General features: G+C 46.5%; 1 protein-coding gene across 7 annotated transcripts in view; it reads right to left on the bottom strand.

Moving 5' to 3' along the window:
- ZNF532 (zinc finger protein 532) overlaps nt 1-23,547 on the bottom strand; it is a 105,940-nt gene that overhangs the window by 27,843 nt on the left and 54,550 nt on the right. For 6 of the 7 annotated variants that reach the window (XR_006338227.1, XR_006338228.1, XM_043889688.1 and 3 more), the window contains 4 exons: nt 17,614-17,795; nt 13,297-13,473; nt 7,163-7,325; nt 3,006-3,287 (listed from right to left, as the gene is read on the bottom strand). Coding sequence is in view for 5 of the 7 variants with exons in the window: in XM_043889688.1 (XP_043745623.1) it covers nt 3,006-3,287; nt 7,163-7,325; nt 13,297-13,473; nt 17,614-17,795 (804 nt within the window). In the remaining 2 variants the exon portion in view is untranslated. Of the gene's footprint in view, nt 1-526; nt 671-3,005; nt 3,288-7,162; nt 7,326-13,296; nt 13,474-17,613; nt 17,796-23,547 lie in introns of those variants that run through there. The other variant, XM_043889690.1, reaches the window with a different exon arrangement.

The raw sequence follows: 23,547 nt of genomic DNA, 5'->3' as shown, positions 1-23,547 counted from the left end.
GTCACGCTCAAGTGTGCCAGCCCCCGAAACCCCAGGCTCCCCCTAATTTCTAGACATAAAACTGGACCATCTACACCCCCGGGAACCCCAGGGCGCCCCAGGAGGTCTCACAAGGTCCCCTGTGACAGCATCTAAGTCCCACAGGTCAGTGAGTGCAACTCTGCCTTAGGACCTTTCCAAGTGAAAGCTCAGCAATGATCCCTGATGGGCTGGGGCACCTGGCAGCACACGAGAAAATGGCCACAATGATCCCAGAGCAGTTCTCAGATCTGAACGAGTAGACAACTTTCACTTTTTTATTTACCATCAGGTTCCTGAAATTCTAGATTTATGAGATCTGTGAGAATGACCTCAGATACTATCTCACTGAGGGGATACTAATTTGAGGTCCCCGGGACACTCCTAGAGCAACCAAGAAAGCATGTCTGGTGGTACCTGAGCCCCCAAACTGTATATAAAACTCTGTGTATTAGTACATTTATCTGGGAGGAGGCTCGCTGCTGGATGAATGATACTGACAACAAGCTCATCTTTCTGATTTTTTTTATTTGAGAACAGTTTAAGCTCCTTGTTGAACAGGCTTAAAGTTCCTGTAAGTTATACAAGAAGATGAAAGACTTGACAAGTGGCTGGATTTCAGGGGGACTGGAATGCAGGGCAGAAACCGCAGCTGTGGACAGAAATTTGGAAGTTACACACACACACATATATATACATACATACATATATATACATACATATATATGTATGTATGAAGTGAAGCTGTGAGGGTAACTGAAACTTCCCAGAGAGAGAGTTAAATGTGTCCAGGACAGAAATCCAGGAGAGAAATGTTTTCTCCTGCTTGCCAGAACACCGAGGCGAGCGTCTCGTTGCACGCTTAGGGCAGAGAGTGCTTTCCAAGAAGCAGCGCCGATCTTGACAGATACCGGCCTGGCTCGGGGAGGTGAAGATGGAGGGGTGACCACCCACTCGAGCAGGAGCCCCAGTGAGGAGGGTCTGGGGGACCCAGCTGAGAGCAGCAGAGTGCGGAGGGCGGGCACCTAGGGGGCTCTCTGAAGGCAGGAGGGAGACGGGGGGTGCAGGAGACTTGAAGTTGGGGGGCAGTGGGAAGAGGAAAGACTGGGAACATTCGCAAGGACGCCTGCAGGTGGGGTGTGGACAAAAGGTGGGGTCCCCGCATCTTCAAAGCAAACCCTGAAACCTTGCCAAGCCAAACATCCCCTCTGCGAGGGGCGGTGGTCCCGCAGCGAAGGTTCCCAGGCCACCTCCTCATCCCGTCCGCTTTCTCCAAGCCTTCTCTTCATCTTACATTCTAGACAGAGTAACTGTCACATGTGCAAGATAGTTTAGGAAAAAAAGAATTCTGAAATGTTCCAAGTTGTTTACAGAAACCCCCAACGTGTAGGAAATGAAGGGTCTGGACTACTGGATAATTACAGTCTGCTCTTCTTTTAACATTTATTAAACCCAGCTCAGGTGCCAAGAAGACTTTTCTTATACTTTTCACCACATCAGGCTCTGAAAGAGCTACCGTTTATGCATTTATATAATTGCTTTATCAAGTACTGCTCCATAAGAACTACCCAGGTAAATACCAGGAATATCCTAAGATGCTATGGCCCATTAGGGGTGTCTAAGGTTGAGATAAATAAGCCATGTGATACCAAAGCCATTTATATTTCGTAAGTAACCAGTTTTTATATAAGGAGATACTGAATCAAGTGTAGTCAAACCAAATAAAACAAAACATCTTTTTGCCATTTGTGATTGCTGTGATCAATGCTCAAGGGCATGTTTACGTGAATGTGAATTCAGGTTCAAACGTGCCAGCTTCATGAGCACCTCAAATAAGCATAAATGAGATTACAAGGTAATGCTTTTAACTTTGTAATTTGTAAATGCTATACAAACAAACTTGAAGGATCTGGTATATACTAATTACAACTCTTATGCACTTTTTACAGAGGTTCCCCAAAAATAACTGTGTGTTTCTTTTTAATATAACTGTGGCTTTATCGGCTTAAATTAAAGCAAAAGATGGTTGCTTTAAAAGTACAGTGTATCTGAACTGAAAGTGGGACGAGCAGGCATTCGGTGCCTCAGGATGTGAAACAAAAACACAGCACCTATGACATATTCCCATCTGAAAAATTCACCCTGAATCTAATCCAACTTCTAGGAATTACGGGATAAAAAGAAACAAATTAAACAATGTCAAAGGAAGCAACTACCTGAATCCAGAAATGCGGGGGGACAATCTACAAGATACATAACCCAATTTTCCCAACAAATCAACATTAAACAATAAAATACAATGGAAGGAGGATTGAGAGAGAGTAACAGAGGTTTAAGTAACACAACAACCAAACGCCAAGCCGACTCTCTAGATCCTAACTGGAACAAAGCAACTTTGAGACAACCAGACAAGAATAATCTTGGTTGCTCTTACGAAGTCTATTAATGGGCATTTAAAAAATCCTTATCAGTGAAGAGATGAGAAGTTAACTATTTTAAAAAGAAAAAAATACACACACTGAGATTTTTTGGAGATTTTTGAGTTACCAGAGCTTCTCCTAGATGGTTTAAAAATGAGGTCTCTCTTCCACCACCAAATTCAGGAGAGAATCACAAAAGTCACACAAATGTTACTGATCATTTTCAAAACACCCACATTCTTTCTCTCCTTCTTCCTTTATCTGCTGCAGAGCTCACCGGGAAATGCAAATGCTTTTGTCAGTTTGGTTCATCATGGTTCTTAGTTTCTACGGCTATACACAAAAGTGCTGTAGATAACTCCCTGCTGGCCTTGGGGTCCTCAGCAAAATCACAGAAGGAGATTGGAAGGACTGGGAAAGCCCATTTTAAACACTAAGAAACTGAGGCTCAGAGACCACTGAGTGATTTTCGAGGCTCCTCTCCTAATTCCCAGCAGAACCAAGCAAGCACCCGCAGCTGGGAATATCTTTCTTCCGCCGACAGGGAGGTTTTCAGGGGTCACTCACCTTCCCATGCTCCTTCCTCACGTGCGAAATGTAAACGTCTCTCTGCGTGAACAACCGGTCACACTCCCAACACGTCCACCCGGGACTGGCCACTTTCTTGGGTTCCAGTGACTTTTTCACGGGCGATGGGGATTTCTTTTCCAACTTCTCTTTCCCGTTCAGGGATCGGGTGTCCTCCTTGTTTTGGTTAGCGGAATTTTGGGTTGTAGGCTTAATGCTCAAAGGCAAGTTTATTCCCAAGTTGGGAGGCCCTTCGATACTTTTCAACGTTCCATGCATAGACTAGGTTATAAAAAGAGAAGAAAGATCTTTCACAAGCCACGCCACTAAAAGACAGCACACACAGGCCATCTTACTACATACAGATGTTTCAGTATGATTCCATATTCATTCAGAGATTATTCTTAATACAGCAAGAAGAAAACCAAAGCAAAATACACGCTTGAAGAGAAATAAAGGAGTATTTACCTTTTACGGTTGCTGTTAACTAATTAATGTGTTTCTAGTCTCAGATAATTTTTAAAGGCTCGTTAGCTTGTGCCATTTTAAAATTCAAGAAGAAAGCCTTCGGTGCTGAGGCCAAATCGTTCCCGGCACTGTGTCGACCCCAGCGTGCCCGAGTGAGTCCTCTCTAGCCAAGACCACTTCTGAGGAAGAGCGCTTTCCTTCCACACCTGCCCGGAAACGTTTCAGGCGGCTGTACTGGGAGGAGCTCAAGCCCCTTCGCTGACCGACCAGAACAGAGGCCTGAGACCGGCCTGTTAGCAGCAAACCTTCCCCCTCCCCTGAACGCCTCCCACATTCTTGAAACACTTCTTAACAGTCTGGGTTTCTGCTGGGGAGAGTTTTGGTACTTTTGATCTTGCTCTCATCCCAATCCATCCCTTCTTACCGACAGGGCCCAGCACCCAAACTTGTGAACGATCCACAGCAGCTGCTCAGAAAGCCTGTCCGAACCGCTCATTTATGGTCATTGACACAGGGGCCTCAACAGCCTCAACATAAACTCTCAGGATTTCAAAATCCTCTGGGGTGAAACCAGTGCAAGGTGATCCTGGAGATCAGCTTGCTTAGGTTTTCGTTTTGTGTTCTAGAAGCCCAGAGTCCACAAAAATAAAGGCAGCAAACAAGCCTGTGCCTCAGTGTACAGTTTATCTTTGGATGGGGCTTCTCATCAGTAGCCTCTGAGCTCTCGAATCTTCAGGACACCAGGACAAGCCCTGCCGGTGCCCTGGGTCCCAGAGACTCAGACCCCACAGACCGCAGTGCCCCAGTCCTCGGCGGGCAGGTGAGAGGCCCTCCCTTGAGTCCTCTGGCGAACTTGCCGTATACTGCGTCAAGGGAGGCTCTTCTCTAAGCTGAGTCATAATCAGCCCGTTCTTCAAAACTGTCTCACCCCAGAGAGAAAAGGTGGGGGTCCTCCTAATTATATACACAGGGATCCCCAGATGATTGCTAAACTGGGCTGTAAAAAGGGCCTGGGCTGGATGACTCATGCGCTTTTGCAGAGAGAAAATCCAGGGAGTGACGTCATCTCTTTATACCAAAAACCATGCACTGGCCTCTTTGCTACCATGCAGCGCAGAGGCCCCTGTGTTTAAATGGCCCTCTGCAAGACCAGCATCGAAACATGTATATTATCAAGGGTGAAACAGATCACCAGCCCAGGCTGGATGCTTGAGACAAGCGCTCGGGCCTGGTGCACTGGGAAGACCCAGAGGAATCGGGTGGAGAGGGAGGTGGGAGGGGGGATCGGGATGGGGAATACATGTAAATCCATGGCTGATTCATGTCAATGTATGACAAAAACCACTACAATATTGTAAAGTAATTAGCCTCCAACTAATAAAAATAAATGGAAAAAAAATGGCCCTCTGCAAAACAGAAGCAGAGTGTTTATATTTTTAACCATTTAAAACCCAAAGAAAGCAACCCCCTAATCTTCTGATAAACTTTTCATAACTTTCTAGGCAAATACATTTCCGCTAACTAAAAAGCTGAAGAGAGAGTACAGTAACAGAGAATTCTAAAGGAGCCTCGTTTTGCTTACAGAAACACCAAAAAAGTGGCAGAGTCCTGCTGTGACGACACAGCAACAGAACATGTGCAAAAATGAGAATTTCTGATTTGCTCCTTTTCACATTTTAAGTAACATGTAAGATTATTTATTAAAGACAAATGTCTTTTTTTAAATAAAGGAAATACAACTTAATTCTCCTGGAAATGATGATTCCTTGGCTCCTGTAACAATAAATATCCTAAATGCCTGTGATTTCAAAGTTTACTTTGAAGGCAGACGCCCGCATGGAGCACAGGGGTCTCACAGAGTGAATAAATCCACTGTGGCGGAACAGAGAAATGATACAAATTGAATTAAACTGGGCCAGTGGAAATCCACCTCTAAATAAATATGTCTGTAGAAAAACACTGTTTTTCTCTTAATTCCTTCCACATGAAACACTGACCAGCACAGACATCAGACAATGTAAATAAATTCACAAGCTTAGATATATAAACATAAAGACAGGGTGCCCCTAAAACTTAGTTTTGACCCATCCCTAAACACATAAAGGCAGGACAGTACTTCAGAATGTATAGAACATACTTGATTTAAGAACATAGTGAGCATCCCACTGTTTTAGCATCATGGAGTCTCGTAAAGGTTGAAACAACTAAAAACCATTCTTTCCTCCTGGTGGGCACAGGTTTAACCCCTCTTCTTCAGTCTCTTATTTCCTGGAACCCTGTATTCCTCCAGATTTGCTATTAACACAGGAAGACCCCTAACCATGCCACTTGCAGACATAAAGATGAGCTCCAGGAAGCAGGTAAAAGCCTCTTAAGAAGCACCTTTTCTTTCTTTTCTTTGCACCCCACCCACCCCTCCTATCAAACATTTAAAATTTGAGTCTAATTCCCAAGTCCCTGTGTTTTTATTTAAGCAGTCTGTAGTTTTCCCCGATCATTCGTTAAATATTTATTGTCAAGGTGATTTTGTAATTTTCGGAAAAACCTTTAAAACCACTTAAGAGGATTTTACTGTACTTAAACTGAGAATGACGAAACACGTCTCCCGCGCATTTTATCCTCCCTGGTAATACCACGCCAGCACTCCCTGCACCTGGCTTCTAGCGAGTGGCCTCTCGGAGGTTTTAAGTCCATTTTAATAGGCAGTTACGCTCCATGAGCTCACATCCATTCAACACAGGAACTTTCAAGGATTAACGGTGCCTTCATTTAACTAACCCGAGGTTTGAACAATTTAGAGACTTGATTTGCTCTTTCAGCTGACCTTTTCTGTACAACACATTTAAAAGAAAAACTAAGAGACTGACTTCATGGTAATATTGGGTCTGTTGTTTCTCTTTTTAAAAAGGATGTCACTTTAATCTCTGAGAGCTGATGGATATTATCTCCTAATGACACAGGAATAAAATTGCTTAACCTTCCCACAGTGGACAGCTAAGAGGCTGGCAATAAGCTCTGTCCTTAGTGAGCTTAAAAGGCTAAGAGAGATTCAGGTGCTCCTTTGGGAAGTTGGGAGAGTGGGTCGTCCAAACTGGACACTTATTCACTTCATTGACTGAGCACCCATCAGGCGCCAAATACTGTGCCGTATCCTGGACATTTCACTGTCAGTTTACATGGAAACTTGATTTACAAAAAAAAAAAAGACTATGAGATTCACAGGCATTAATTATAATGCAAACAGAACTGCTTAAGTAACTTCAAGGGAAAAATCTTTATTTTTCCAAACACATCAATATTTCTATGAATTAACATAACTCATCAGAGTCCCTGTCTATTTCTAAATCCCACCTGACACCAAGTTCTCAAAAAAGTAAACTTCACAGCCATCATTTTCACATAGAAGAGAAGTGGGGAAAAAACCACCTAAAACTGTATTATTTTTATACAGTCGGGGCATGCATTTGTTACTTGGCTTTGATTTTTTGTGGTATGCAGACCAGGACTCGGGAACAAAAAGCATCTCTCAGTCAAGAGAACTTGCTGATGACAGCACGCTGAAGACTGCTCATACCAACGAGCAGCGTCCATCCCTTCCCTCAACAGCGTCGCGCGGGCTTTACCGTCATCTGCGGCTCAGCCTGGACTTACGACTGATGGACGGACGGACAGAGGACAGGCGCACACACCTTGATGTGGTCCATCATGAGCTGCTTCTGTGCATATAAGAGAGAACAGTCTGGACACTTGAAGACGGACACCTTCTGGTTTTCAATGTGTTGGTCAAAGTGGCGATAAAGCAGGGTTTGCAGGGTAAATACGGTGTCGCACATGGAACACTTATATATTATTCTGAAACAGAAGAAAGAGGTGCAGGGGACCGTCAGTCAGCCCTCATCTCTCAGCCCAAAGGGGCTGCCACCTCACGCCCGAGAACTCAGGAGGCGGCCGCACACACACGGTGAGGAGGACAGGAGGCTGAGCTTTGCGACAAGCTTCCAGGGCAACTGGCATCACCCAGTGCCGCTCAACCTTAACATGTCGGGTCAGACACTCCGGCACATCTTCACTTGTGAGCTACTTTAACAAGCGCAAAAGCATCCTTCTGCTTTTTTTGAAAACAGTTTTAAAGATCAGACGAGGGGATGGTGGTACCCCAGCCTGAAAGAGAAACTGATGAACGAAGCAGGCCCGCCCATCTCGGGACGCCTGAACACGCCGTGACTGTTGCAGGTTTTCTTTCAGAGTCTGCAGCGGTCCTACATTTGAATCTCACTATTTCTGTGCCTTTCCTTAACACTGAAAGCCCTGCACCAGGAAACAATTATCCATGAAAATATAGACCCATAAAAGAAAACCCACAAATCAAATGTTGCTTCAATACTTGAATACCTACTGTCTCTACATGGTTTAAAATAATCACTGTCTGCTACAAACCATTTCCCTACCTAGTATGTGACTACTAAGAAGCCTCCTTATATGAATTCAGTGGCTCTGAACCTTCTGGACAGTCCCTTCGTCCATCCACACTTTCCGCTGGCCTCTGAGAGGGTGGGAGGGCGGGGTCTGGGAGAATGCAAGGACCCAGACGCCTCACTTCCCAGCCTTCACCTCCGGGAGTTCGCTGGAACACTCAGGGGGTCCCCATTTTCCAACACAGCTGTCCTGGCCCTGAGAGGAGGCCCTGGGGACGCCGGTGTCTCCTCTGAAGAGCCAGGAGCACTTGCACAGAGAACTCCAAAGGGCAGCAGAGGAAATGGCAGAGAAACCCTGGCCCGAGTCGTGAATCCGACGAGAAAGGAACATGTGAGGTTTCCTTGCCATTTCTGCAGGACAGCGAACAGAAGGGATGCCCTTCCCCTGGAAACCACCTGTCTGTCCTCACAGGGTCTTCGTAAGAGAGCGCTTCTCATGCACCTTTGGACCACACTTTGTATTTCTCTACCCCAAAACTACAGATTCTTTTCCCTCTTTTTCCACGTGAGATTTATAAATGTAACGGGCGTGAGCAGCACGTGATTTTAGAAGATCCTGACACGTCAGCTACCCTGGCAGAGCACGAGCATCCCTGACTTGGAGAAGGGGGTACTTTTTTAATATCAGACACGGTTTACAGGACTTCATCATCCGCGCAAAGGTGATACATTAATATCTGTCAGTTACGAGCATTTCCCCACTGTCTGAAATAGCGGACAGCTGGAAAGAACCCCAACATCCAGTATAAGCAGATAAACAAGAGCAATAATGTATGAATTTAAAAAAAAAATAAAAATTATGATGCAGACATATACCAATGACATGGAACGATCTTCATGCAAATTTTAAAGAAAACAGGTAAGACGACAGGACAGGCTCACATCTTTAAAAAGGGGCACAGAAAAGAATCAGCATGTAACTGTCATCATATCAGCTGGATGCCAAAACCCCTATTTATTTATTTAACCTATTCTTATTAACTGTTTTGCCTGCTTATACTTCCTGATCTTTCTTAAATTAGCACCTAGCAAAATGAAAAAAAAAAAAGAATAGTCTCAAGAAAATAACTAAGATTTACTAGCTAGGCTAAAAAATTTTCTCAGGACGCTTGCTACATTTTCAGCAATAACTGCTTCATGAAAAACAGCATGGCTTTGCTTTTATCCGTGCTACATGCCTTCCCAGTTTTATTTTGCTTTGTTGCCGTCTACTGAACTGCAAAGAAAGTAGAAAACAGGACATAATCTATTCACCTTGGACATAACCTATTCTTCTGAGGAACAGGTTGCTGGAATGCGCCTCACAAGCCACTAACAAATACCCAGGGGCAACAGAGACCTCACAAGCAGGCATGCGGGCACCGCCAGGCGGACCAGCGGCTAGAGGCGCGCATCCCCAGAGGGACGGGTGTGCAGGGAGCAGCCCCGAAGGCGTGAGGAGGAGATTCCTGCCAGAGGACGCACCCTGAGTCCATGAGAGCGCGGGGCGGAGTGGGAAGGAGGGTCACCTTCAGGACGCGGGCCGGGGCTTCCCTGGCTGTCCAGGGGTTCAGACTCCACGCTTCCAATGCAGGGGGCTCGGGTTCAATCCCTGGTCAGGGGACTAAGACGCCACATGCCACACTGCGTGGCCAAAAGGTAAAAGAAAAGAAAGAACATGAGGCTGAAATCCCCTGCAGGATGTGAGCAGAAAAGCCTGAGCAACTGCTCCAGATGGAGGGGCGCGGGACAGCTGAGTGCAGAGTGAGCTCCTGGACGAGGTTCTGTACCAGGAAGAAAGAAAAGGGAAAAAAAAAGATATCATCTCACGGTTGGAGAAATTTTCATGGGATCTATGAACTGGATGGTAAAATGTAAACCCATGCTGGGAGACTAGATGGTGGTAATAATGTACACAAGTGTCCTTCTTGGGAGGAGAAGCAGAACACACCCAAACATTTATGCCATGAGGCCCCGCTGTTCCTAAGTGGGAGGAAGAGAGGGAGAGACACAGAGAGAAAGATGAAAGGATGGACCAAGTGTCGGGAACGCTAACAGCTGGGGGACGTGGGTGAATGGGACACACGCGTTCTCCACAGTGCTCTTCCAACTTTTCTGTAGGAGAGAGATGATCACAGAATGAACGAACAGGTGCTAATATCAGAAAAGCCCAAATAAGGGTGCCACAAGCCTCACAGACACACAGCTGGACCGTGAACACAGATGACTGGCCAAGGACAGACGGGGAGGAACCACGGGGAGACCTGCGGGCGGGGAGCAGGGAGGGCACGCAGGGCCGGAGACGGGTCCGCACAGACGCAGCGCCTACATGGCCACGGCCCCGGGGCGTGCAGCTGGCAGGGGCGAGACTCTGAAAGCGGAACCTGCGAGTGTGACTTGACCCCAAACGTGAGCCTGAGTGAACAGCAGGAGAACTGGACTAGAACAGCGGGAGCGGAGAGGAAAGTAGGAGGAGGGAAAGAAAGAAAGAGTAAGTCTAAACACCCACCCTCAGGTCAGGACAGAGCGCAACACCTGAATGTAAAAGCACGTGAATAGTAAAAGGATTCCAAGCTCAAAACTGCGGCCAAGAGCCTCCACGGCCACAAGGGGTCCTGCCAGGTACAAAGCACGATATGTGCCCACGCCTGTCCCGGGGGGCTGCACCACGGCCCTCACAGATGGCTCAGAGACCAGGGAATCTGCGTGCTGCCTCGTAAATCCCAGGCCGGCTCTCCAGATTTGTCTTCATCTGAATCAAAGCCCTCCACCATGCCGTGATGACAGTGTGCGTGGCTTTATGTCCTGGCAACCTGTTTCCAAGCTCTGTCTCTTACCAGCTCCTCTCTGAAGTCCTCGTTTCTCGACTCACATGCAAATTAGAAGCGGCAAACAGAAGGACACTGCCGCCCAAAAAACTGCTGGTTATTCGGCCATGGAGGAAGATATTAAAAAAAAGTCACTGAATGGATCGCCGTAAAACTTTAGCAGCGGACATTCACAATGATCTCAAGATTACCCAGAAAAGATGAAAGGGTGTTCAAAGTTCCCTTTGACACGGCAGGGAAAGTGCCTGACCACACACGGGTAAACAAGAAACGAAGACTGGGACGCTATCTGCACATAACGGGCACTACTCAAACGCTTGAAATAAAAATCCTATGCCGCACTTTTCAAGCTGAGGTGCAGGTCTTCACAGGTTCATTCTCAGACTTGCATATAGTCTCTAAAGGAAACGTGGGGTGGGGATTTTTATATTGATCTTCGAAAATTAACATAAGCCGTTTGCATAATATTGGACATTTGCATAAAACCATCTGTTAGCCAAATACCACTGGGAGGTTTCACACGTGAGGTTCTACTCATTTAACGTGGGGCTAACTTAAAACAGTGACTCAGTGGTGAAGAATCCGCCTGTAGTGCTGGAGACCTGGGTTTGATCCCTGGGTCAGGAAGATCCCCTGGAGGAGGAAGTGGCAATCCACTCCAGTGTTCTTGCCTGGAGAATCCCATGGACAGAGGAGCCTGGCGGGCTGCAGTCCACGGGGTCACACAGAGCCGGACACGACTGAGTGACAGACGACAACAAATTAAACAGAACAGGGATCTAATGTTGAAAGAAAGCTTCCTGGTCAAACATGGGCCAACCAGCTTCCGGCAGGCACAGGGAGGCAGGCCTGCCAGGAGTCTGCGCAGTGAAGGGGGGCCCTGGGCCATGGAGGGCGGGTGACGGACCACAGGCCCCGGAGCCCAGGGTGCGGGCCAGACTCACCGCCCGAGGCATTGCTAACTGACCCACTGGTCTGCGAGTTCTGCTGTTCTTCACTTGTAAATTTGTTCTATAGTTTAAAACTCAGTTGTTAAAAAAAACTCAGTTGTTAAAGCCTATATTTGGACTTGCACTTGTTAAAGACTTAGAAAAATTTTTTTCTAAGAAAATACTGGAATAACTTTTTCCCTACACATCACGCAAATTTGAGGGGTATTATTTTAGCTTATTTTAATCACGTGCTATGCTGTATTCCCAGGTAACAGTGACTGTTCCCAGGCTTCACACCCATTCCAGTGAATAAAGTTTTATTTGTTTGAATTAAAAAAACCAAGTCAGAAACTGTATTTATGGAGTCGGGGGTGGAGGGAGACTATGCTAGTGCCCAAACGCCTCACGACCGTGACCGTGACCGTGACCAAAGGCTGTTTAACTAAAAATCACTAATGTCTGTCTTCACAGCCAAGACACCAAGTTGTGTGTGGATCCCCTAATTCATAACGTGTTCATTCTGAAGACCTACAAAGATCACAGCTGAAGGTCCGACTAGAATAAAGCTCCATTTTCTCATAGTTTTTTAGTGAACAGTGTCATTTCTATCATGTTGAGCCACGAACACGTCCCCCAAACTAAATGCTATGTGAAATACAATATGGCATGTACGCATATCTCCCCCAATACTTCCCTGATTATAGGTTCAGACAAAAACACAGCAATAGGCTTGAGGCAGCAGCTCTAGACACACATAATTATCGAATTATGCACGGCCACGAACCACACAGGAAGACACTGCCGTCAGCTTGGCCATCGGACCCGGGGCCAGGTGAGCGGCGGCAGGGGAGCAGAGGCTGGGGGCCCCCCACGTGCCGGGCAGAGGGGCCACGTGCAGGCATTCTAAACGCATCACTCCGCTTCATCTCCGGCAAACCCTGGGACGGACGTGTGACCCTCACTTTGCCGGGGTCGGGGTGGGGTCAAGGTCACCCCGCTGGCAGGTGGCGGCAGGATTCTGACCCCAGGGCCCCCACTCCGTCCTCTCTGCCAGGCTGCCGCCACGGCAGGCCACCAGCTACAACTAATCCACTGCAGGATTAAAGACTCCACGAGGAAAGCCCTGACACAAGGAAGATGGAAATTAAGGCAAAAAATGAAATTTACTTTTACTAATCCAAGACTTATATTCGCCATGAAATTAACTTCAGGAACCAGGGTCTTCAGTTGACTTCATCTTCTAAAGAAAGGGTACTGTGAAAGTGTATCAGATGAAAAAAGAAACCATGAAAACTGAAAAGCTGACAGTTTTTTTAAAGCTTCTGAGAACCTAGGAAAAATCATCTTAAAAGAAGAAAATCAGTCAATGTTCACATGTTTAGCAAAAACTGGTAACAAGAGCATAAACAGTCAGCGACATTTTTGGACAGAGACCTCACCCTGGACAGCGCTGAAAGCTGCAGGGAGTTATAAGCTGTCCTTCACAGAGCATAAAACTTGCACCGCGGCGTCATCTTTCACGTCTTAAAGTGTTACCCCACCGAACTCCCACCTCCGCTAAATTCCTGAGAAAGGAGAGGAGTAAACGTCGAGAGCCAGCGTGACTTACTTTGGTTCTCCTATCTTGATGCCAGGGTGCTGCGTGTAGGCGTGGGAGTGTGTACTTGGGGCAGACTTAAACGCCATTGGGCAGATAGGACACTTGTAGAAGACTTCACAGTGAGAGCCTTGAATGTGAGACTTCAGTGCGGCCACGTCAGAGTACACAACATTGCAATGCACACACCTGTCAGAGAACAAACACACGGGCGTTAGTGTGAGACCGTCAGACCTGTGTGACTTAACTGCAAAACTGGGTCACATGAACATATTGGAAATAGCCCTTCTAGGTTTTTTGTATTTTTTTTTAAACGTGTGGGGTTTCTTCCATGTACAAGAGATCAATTTATCTTCATATATTTGAGAAGGAAGATCAGGAAAAAGAAAAATGAAACTCCGAGGGACTATTTTTTTGAGCATCTTTTATAAAGTTTCTAGGCACGAACATCCAGACTCCAGAACTGCGGTGGGACCGATGGAGCGTGAGGCCATGTCAAGGCCAGGAGCATGGCAAGACCCTACAACTTCAGGCTTTGAGAGGATGACCATGTGCTAGATTCTGAGGTGCTCACCCATCCCCAAGATCCGCTGGAAGAATTATTCGCCACCTGATACTACATGCCAGTGACAGAGGGACCCAGAGGGACAAATGAGTACCAGCTCGAAGCCACAGCCAGCGTCCTATCCACCCCAAGGTGGTGAACGTACCTGGGGGCTACTGTAGAGAAGGCTGATCGCCTAGTGCATTTGTCTCCTGGAAATTCCATTTAAGCACACGACATTTGTTTAAGAAATGACGTGAATGATAAACTGCGAAAAGACAAGCCTCCCCCTATAAATGGCCTCTCGAGCTCACCTCTTCTTGAATAATAATTTGATGGTTAGCCCACTCCTCACTCAAATCTAGTCCTACAGAAACAAACTTCACAAGAAGAACAGAGACATTTCCCCCAGCCGCATCCTTCTCATGGAGGGACTCCCAGGACCACTCAGAGTCCACCCATTTATCACTCAGGCGTCCTTGTCGGCTCACCCCTGAAGATTATTCGAGGGTGGTCTCCCTGCTGACCCGCAAGGGTCTGCAAGGACAGGCCTTTCGTACCCCTGGCAGCCGTGTCCTGGGCGTGAAGGTGAGAGGCTGACCTGGAGGCCGAGGGCTGCAGACGGGGCTGAACCTAAGGTGCTTCTGTCCGAGACGTTCCCTCCTAGGTCAGGGAGCGGCTATCCAAGTCACTCTGAGCGGCACACTCTGAACTACGCGTGTTCTCTGGAGTGTGCCTTGTTAGGTAAGCTTTGTGAGCATTTCATAAAAATCATAATTAATGCCATAGCATTTCAAGTGACTGGAAGCATCCTGTTCAGCAGTATATATAATAAACAAATATGTATATATTATACATATATATATACAGCATTAAATAACACTAGGAGAATAAGGAAAGCCCCTCTGTCTCATCCACCTGAACTGCAATTTCAGGCAAAAAAGCCACCCAGCCACACTGAAGCGATCTTGAGTGAACATGAACTTGGCTTGTCTGGAACAGGTTACCGATCCTCTGTGGGCCGGTTTCTCACTTGTTAAATGAGAAGAGCTGGACTAGATAATTTAGTGCTTCCCAACCCTAGAAGCTCGTAATTCCTATGAAAGAAGATCACCTAAAACAAAAACAGATGGGTTGCTAACTATTAAATAGAAGCACACGCTACATCAGGAATCATAAACAAATTTTTTTTCCTGGCAAGAGTACAAAGGTGATAGGCGAAGGGCAAAACACCAAGGAAGGGCTAATTCTCTGGAGTCTCCTGGAGTGAGAGGAAGATTCAACCCCTAAGAAAGTCAACAAGAGGTTAGAGAATCGACAGCTGATGAAGGAAGTGGCTAAAGCCTGGTCCAAAGGGCTTCATGGAAACCAAGGGAAAGCCCTCCTTAAAACAAGGAAGGAAAGTAAAAAAATTTAAAAGAACTTCAGAGAAAGTTGCAAAATATCTGCCTGCAAGTGGGAAAAAAGATTCATGGGCAACAGGGGCCAATGAGGAATGTAAATAAGGTTGAAAAATAGAAGGAGAATTGGAAAGGTTCCTACAGCACTCTAATGCTACTAAAAATCTAGCCTACTAATAAATGTTTAACATAGCTGAAGCCCTTTGCGTTCTGGGTGCCAATCAAGTTTCTCTTCATTTTTAAAATTAAAAACATAATAAAATGCCTACAGCATACAGTCCTGTAATTCCCTCTTCCAGATGCAGATTCAGTGGATTGAGAAGAGGGAAAATTCAGAGAAATACTATACTTGACTTTTACCAAATCGACCAGAAGCTAGAGGTGACCCCGTGATAACTGGGAGACGGCAGTATGATCAGGGAGAAAGCACGTGGAAGAGACACACTCAGGCCGGGAGCTGCGCTGGAGACACTCCTCTGGGTGAAAATAATTTTTAAAAAAAAGGGAGGGGGGTACTAAAAAGCCAAAAAGGAAAGGAGAAAAAGAAAACATACAAGGTCGAGGGGCTGCTAAATCCCAGCCAAACAGCAGACCGGGCCGTTACTTGAAACAACAGGAAAACAACTAAGGTCAGATTTTGTTCTATTACCTAAAGAGGTGTAAACATGAACAAAATTTCAGAACACACACACATAGTGTTTTTATAGCTCTTGTAACCCTCAAGTGCAAGGGAAAAAAAACTATGCTAAATAGAAATTTTAGTAAAAATTCAAAGTGCCAAATTTAGGCAATGCCGTGAACGACAGGGGGAAAAAAAAGAAAAGTAAGGGATGGGCTTTTCCAACTGTGTTAATTACTGTGAGCCTGCTGACAGAGCTTTTGTTTAAATTTAGGAAAGATACCAGGAATAGCTAGAATTATGGGAGTCTCACTTCTTTTATTCATTCCAATTTAAGTGTACTTTCATTATATCAGAAAAATCAACTCTAAATGTCTGAGGAAACTGGCATCCATTGAAGGAAGTGCAGTCATAAAGAGTGCAGAACTGCCTTCTATGTTAAACAAAGAACCCAGTAATAAAAGTTTCCAAATACGGGATAAGAACGAAAGTGTCACTGTGTGTGAATTCTGCAGCATCAATGTGAAGCGTCCCTCTTAAGCACTGCGCATGCTTCTGGATCACCCTCTAATCTTACTCTGCAACATACCCGCGGAGAAGGAGGTAAATAAACATCACACCACTTTAATAGACAGGGCACCAAGGCATAGAGAGCACGTGCATCACCACACAATGAGCAGCAGAACTGGCACCAAAAAAAACTCTTGTTTTTTAAAGTTCCAAACCAAAGGCTGTCTATTAGGTGGGTCTCAATCTATGAAACACCTGCACATCACAGGTTTGGAGGGATGAGGTAAAAACGTGACGTAAGTCTCATTGACAGAACCACCAAGAAATTGGTGACACCATGAACTAAATCTAACTGAAATAAAACTGTTAAATCAACACCAACTAGCCTTCATTTTGATAAAACATCAGAACTGTGTTACAACTTTAAAAAAAAAAATTGTGTATTAACAGTCTAACATTAACAGTACCTGGTAACCAAACTCTCAAAATAAGCCCACAACACAGTAACACCTCTATTAACAAAGACACTGTGTCTCAGTGACATGCTTTCTTGGTGGACCTCCACTTAATCAGAATGCAGAAGGTCACAAAGTGGAGGATCGAGCTCAAACGCACCATCACGCATCATTAGGCTGACGTTTGGATTTGCTGGATGTTGTAAAAGACACATCTGAAGACCTAAGGGGGCAGGGACAGGGTCACAGCGAAGATGAGCAGAGACGCGGGAGGAGCCTGCGCCCAAGGACAGAGAAGGAGGAATCAAGACGACGACCTGGGTGGGGGGCTCCTCCACAGGGAGCGACTGTAAGAAAGGATGTGTTGATACGACCCGGCCTTCAACACAAGAGAAAAGTGAGGGACCACCTCACCCTTTCTGTTTTGATGAGAAAAGTACTCAGAGGTGCAGAAATGCACTGTATTCTTACAGGGGTCAAAATGTAGGCAGCATGACAACGAAAGTCTGCTAAAAAGGGGGCAGAAAGGACAGAGGCTCCCGACAGTCGATCAAAGCCAAGCTTTGCCACATGCCCACTTTTGCCTGGCAGGAGGGACCCCCTTTTACCCTGGGCTTGGCGTGGACCAGCGTCAACCCCACATGAAAGGATTCAAACAGAGACACCCCCGCTACGAATGAGCGAGGTTCCCAGAAGACCTGTTGATCAAGGTATCACCTGTAAGAAAATGAAAATGCTGAGCACGGACCACTCAGAGCCCTGCACAGGCTTCACGCGCCCGGAAATGAAGGGCATACTGACCGGAAACCCACTCTGCGCGTGTAGTGCAGGCAGTTCTTGGTGACGTGGGTCTGGAAGTGCACGGACCTGCAGATGGCGCCGCACTCGGGGCAGGTGTAGGGGGACTTGTGCTGGTGGATCCGCTGGTGGGAGGCGTAACTGCACTGGTTGGGGAGCAGCATCTGGCAGACCGTGCAAGTCTTCTAAACAAACCAGAGGGGAGACACGATTGGTCCTACGAAGGACTTTCTAATACGCAGAGAAGCTTGGTTAGACCTCAAAGTGAGTATACATCGGTCATTGCAAACACTGCAATCGTTAATTATAAGCCCAAAGAAAAGGCAAACTTAAAAAAGTTAAATGGTCAAGATAAAATGCCTTACCCCGTTAAAACACAAATAGTATGTGTTTTAGGCTCATCCCCAAAGTGTGGTGTAAAGGGAAGGTTAGCTTCTGGGAGAGTTCCAATTTTGTTACTTTCACACATTTTTTTTTTTTTTAGTGCGAAGAGGTATTCTTATAAAGTTAGCAAATCTAATGCGTAATTAAAGTGCAAGTTTATGGGCATCTATCTTGACAGTAGTCAGAGTTCCCAGAACTCAGTAACTCTCTTCAAAATAATAAAAATTAATTAGTGGCTAACCCAGTTTTCTTTTTTGGCCACTTCAGTTATCAGTATTTGCGACGTGACATATACACGAATACAAAAGAATGGCCACAGCAATTGGTTCTTCTTTTTTGCACATGATCTGGTCTTTAAATGTATGAACTGACCATTATACGATTTATGATTAAAACCAACAAATCACGTTCAGATATATAAATTCAGATATTAAATCAAGACTTCCAGACCTTAAAATCTAATCACATACAAACTAAAACGGAGACCAAAATCCTCCTTGGGAAGGCCTCGACACCACTAACTAACGAGGAAAAACTGAAACACGTTACATGCTGTTCATCCCTTTAGATATAAGCACTAAACATGGCAGGTTTTCAAAACACAAAAAAACTTACAGTAAGTATAGATGGAGGACTTAATATCATTCCAAAGTTAGAATGTGTTTGATACTATTTGGACATTCATGCAACAAGTATCTACTATCTTCTAAAATGTATAATTTTTATTAAAGTCAGTTAAAGAAAAGTCTCAAAATATACTCTAGTTAAAAGTGAACCAATCTTTTATACTGACAACAGAATTAAGACATTTTCAAAATAGACTTTTTATTCTTTTAGCTTCTAAATCAAGCAAATTAAGGTTTCAGCTTCTAAGGAAAACTAAGGAAAATCAGAAACTCACTTGAAAATTCTTTCTTGGTTCTCTCCTGAAAGGACTAAAGTACAAATTTGATCCCATAAAATGTTTATTGCAGTCACACAATAAGAACATTACAGGCAGCTTTGATGAGGTTAAGCATCACTTTAAAATAGCATTCCTTTTCTAATAATACATATTCCAAAGATTAAAACAAGCCACAGCCAATGAACACCAATCCACAGATGCATTAAGTAACAAATCCTGGTGACCTCTACTTTATCACAGGTAATCAGCTGTTTCTTTGAATTAAAGGTTTCTATTCACTTTACCACACGGTTATTCATCCCAGGCAGTGAATTGTAACCTCTGCCTTTCCACAGGCATCACAGAATGTCCTGCACTTACTGGGAATAAAATCAGTGTTTTCTACACTCAAGTCAAAGCGTTTTATTTTTACCCTATGCATTGAGCCCATTCCACTGTGAACCAAGTGGTGAAGTGGATCCTTTAAATAGATGGACTTAGATACATCATCTCATTTGATTCTCATAAAAATCAATGAAGTAGATGGCATTGTCTCCACTTCACAGGTGAGGAGAGGAGGTGTGGCGGAGTTAAGAAACTTGCCAGGGGCCCAGAGCTCTCAGGTGGAGGAACCAGGGTTTGAACTGGGCTCTGACCCATTCCAAGGCTGACAGAGGGGCGGGGGGAACGCGTGCACAGACGGCTGTGGCCACGATCACAGGCAACCCCCCACCCCACTCCACAGCGAGTCCTCCGTCCACAGTGACACGGTTTCATTATAGGGAAAGACAGCAACAAAAATCAGAGAATACCTTAAAAGGAGACAGAGCATGTATTCCCTTAAAGCAGAAACGAATTTTCACGTGTCTCCCATCAAGATATGTTACCAGGTACCCTTCACAGTACACATAAAATTCACGAGTTACTTTAACACACGCCCCTATCAGATGCTTGTATGCGATCATAGTGCATGTAACTATATAAATAGTTAGGGAGGCATTGGTGGGTGAAAGGGCTTTCCTACTAGTAAGGCAAACTAAAATAAGTATCAACATTATTCGAGAAGAGGTTTATGAATTAAGGTGCTCTTTATGACCGAAATCTCTGACTGCAGAGACTAGGGAAAACGTTAGTGAGGAGGTCACCTACACACCCACATTTCCATAGCGACCTGTCTCACTATCAATGAAGGGAGGAAGTGTTCCCTTCACACTGCACCGTGGCCCCCGGGGCTCCGCGACAGCAGGTGGTGGTCTCCGCCCCGCCGACCACTGGCCAGCCACAGGAACCTGCCCTCGGGTATCTCCACTGGCTGAGGCTCCTCACCAACTCTAGGCAGACAAGCAAGAGCGGGAGCCAAGGACCGCTTCCCGGTTCCGCGATCCCTGCAGTGGAGGAGTCCAGCTCCCGGAAGGGAGGGCGGGCCCGCGTCCTGAGCCCAGAGCGTTCGCGCACACGCTCCCAGCGGACTCCCACGGCTCTCTGCTTACCGGCTCCCGCTCCACCCACTCCGTGTGCAGAACCAGCCAGCCGCCTGGGCTGCAGACCTTCTCTCCTGGAGAGAGCCACAGTCTTAAACTCACGTGACACCGTCTGCAACCGTTCCCCTCCGATTTTTACAAAATTGATTGATTTATGTTGGGCTGCGCGGGCTTGCTCTCGCTGCGGGTGCGGGCGTCTCACCGCGGTGGCCTCTCTTGCTGCGGCTCCCGGGCTCCAAGCACAGGTCAACGGCCGCAGCGCCTGGGCGGAGCTGCTCAGCGGCAGGTGGTACCCTCCGGATCAGGCATCGACCCCCGCCTCCTGCACCGGTGGGCGGAGTCTTGCCCACTGAGTCGGCGGGGAGGCTCCTCCCTCCAGTTTCATCCGCTGTCCTTGTTTTAGGCAACAGGTCCCCTCTGCCCGGCGCTGCTGGATTTTCACAGCGCAGAGGAAGCTGAGCGAACGCCATTCGCTTCTCTGGGCTCCTGGGGACTCTTGGCAATGACACTCTCTCTGGACTGGGGGAAGCGTGCGGGCGTCGGGCGGGCCAGGATCTCTTTGTGGTCTGTGACGATCTGACTGTTCTTGTTTTGTTGGTTTAAACCAAAGAAAACAAAAATGTCTCTCAAAGCTCTAACTCTTCTATACAAGCTGAGAACACTCACTAGAGGATACAGCAGGTTAACGTGACAATGTCTGTCTCTGGCACAGAAAACAGCCTAAGAGAAAGCATTACACAGTTTCAGGTGTCTCTGACAGTTTACTGATGTCACCTGAAACATGGAAAACATTTGCGATACTCAGGTAATACGCAGCTGATTTTCAGTCTGGGGCAGATTGTTTGCTCAGAGAACTGCTACCTTTAGAAAGTGAAATACTACTTTTCAGCAGTCAGCTAACAGGAGAAATTAAAAGCTGGAAGGTAATCACAATCATACGTGACGACTACCCGTATTGCACCTTCTGTGCCCAAGCCTGGCACAGAAATCAGTGGCTGATGCGGGGGAAAGGGGACGCACGGGGGCCCTGGTGAGGATGCAGACAGCCTTAGGGCTTGACATCCTCTTTGCATCATGAGGAATTACCTGAGCAGATTGTTAAAAAATATTTAAAGTAAAATCTTCGAGTAAAAGTATACTGAGCACAACAAGTCCAGCAAAATTATTTGAGGAACATAATTCTATGTGTTTCAGTTCATACTTTAGGGGAAGAAAGGCAGCCTGGGAAACGTAGAAGGGGGAAGATGAGGAAGGCTAAGGAAATGTGAGTGAACACAGCAGCTCCTGAAGCTTCCGCTTCAAGGAGACCAGACACCTGTGACAGCGTGAGACCCAGGGCAGAACGGTGTCACCTTCACAGTCAGCCAGACGCTAAGGACACGGCCTCTGCCTCACTAACAGCAGTTTCGTAATCTTCCATCTACAATATAATCACCAAACAGCATAACAATAATAATAAAAGTGCACCAGTCGGCCTTCCGGCTCTCACTCCCTCCCACTCTCACGATGGGGGCACAGACAAAGCGTTTCGTTTCCGACCCCTCTGAGACGGAAGGAGCACAGGGCGAGCATCACGACAGAGACACCTGTATACGCCTCTGTGCACAAGGCCAGCAGCCGGGGTGCTTCTGTCCCCAAACCACCCTGCATTTAAAGGCCCAGTAAGAGCTGACAGTGAAATGAGCCGATTTTCAGAGAGCAGTCAACTTACATAATCTACTCGGATGACAGTCACTCACGAAGACAGATAAATTAACAGTTGATGACGTTAAAATAGAAACTGGGTCAGGACTACCCTGACCAAAATTAAAATTAAACATTTAGGAGCTGCTGCTGCTGCTAAGTCGCTTCAGTTGTGTCCGACTCTGTGCGACCCCATAGACGGCAGCCCACCAGGCTCCGCCGTCCCTGGGATTCTCCAGGCAAGAACACTGGAGTGGGTTGCCATTTCCTTCTCCAATGCGTGAAAGTGAAAAGTGAAAGTGAAGTCGCTCAGTTGTGTCCAACTCTTAGCGACCCCATGGACTGCAGCCTAGCAGGCTCCTCCGTCCATGGGATTTTCCAGGCGAGAGTACTGGAGTGGGTTGCCATTTCCTTCTCCAATGCATGAAAGTGGAAAGTGAAAGTGAAGTCGCTCAGTCGTGTCCGACTCTTAGCAACCCCATGGACTGCAGCCCACCAGGCTCCTCCATCCATGGGATTTTCCAGGCGAGAGTCCTGGAGTGGGTTGCCATTGCCTTAACATTTAGGAGAGCAGGACCCAAAACCAAGCTAATAGTGATATTTTGGGTGGGTGAGGGAACTGAGGTGGGCTCCGTGGTTTCCTGAAGAAGCCACTTGAGCAGATACGGCTACAAATGAACTGGTGGGGGCTGCTGGAGATCATTTAATACACCAGGCACATTGTACCAGGTTGTACGACTCCCATAACGTCCCTTAACCTAAAGTGAATCAGCAACCCCTAAAAATAAGGACCACTGCAGGTAAGTCACCTTCATCTGCATTCTTGAAGCTATCATGGATACGTGGCAGGTAAGAGCCAAGATCTAATTCTGCCTGTGTCCAGTCGAGTCCAACTCTTTGCAACCCCATGGGCCATAGCCCACCAGCTTCCTCTGCCCATGGGATTTCCCAGGCAGGAAGACTGGAGTGGGCTGCCATTTCTTCCTCCAGGGGATCTGCCCGACCCAGGGGTTGAACCATCAGCTCCTGCGGCTCCTGCACTGGCAGGGGGATACTTTCTACTCCTGAGCCACTCGTGAAGCCCCAGTGTGGATGTGACATTGTTAGTCGCTCAGCTGCATCCGACTCTCTGGGACACTATGGACTGTAGCCCGCCAGGCTCCTCTGCCCATGGGATTCTCCAGTCAAGAACCCTGGAGTGGGTGGCCATTCCCTTCTCCGGGGCATCTTCCCGACCCAGGGACTGAACCCGGGTCTCCTGCACTGCAAGCAGATTCTTTACCACTGAGCCAGGGAGGCCCTCAGTGTGGACATAAACCCCGGAGTTTATTCTCATGAGGCTCCTACGGTGCGACTATGAAGTTCTCTGCTTCTGTGTCAGCGTGAGAAACCAGAGAACAACTAGCAGGAAAGAAATCCTGCCCTGAGTCCTGAGTCGGCCACTAACTGGGCATGTGTTTCCTCAACTGTAAAATAAAAGGGGAAGGGCACAATGCCCTCTGACTC

This window comes from Cervus elaphus, chromosome 27 (assembly GCF_910594005.1).
Source record: "Cervus elaphus chromosome 27, mCerEla1.1, whole genome shotgun sequence".
Classification (NCBI taxonomy): Eukaryota; Metazoa; Chordata; class Mammalia; order Artiodactyla; family Cervidae; genus Cervus; species Cervus elaphus.
Note: the sequence above shows the minus strand (reverse complement) of the source record. Positions and strands in the feature narration are given on the sequence as shown.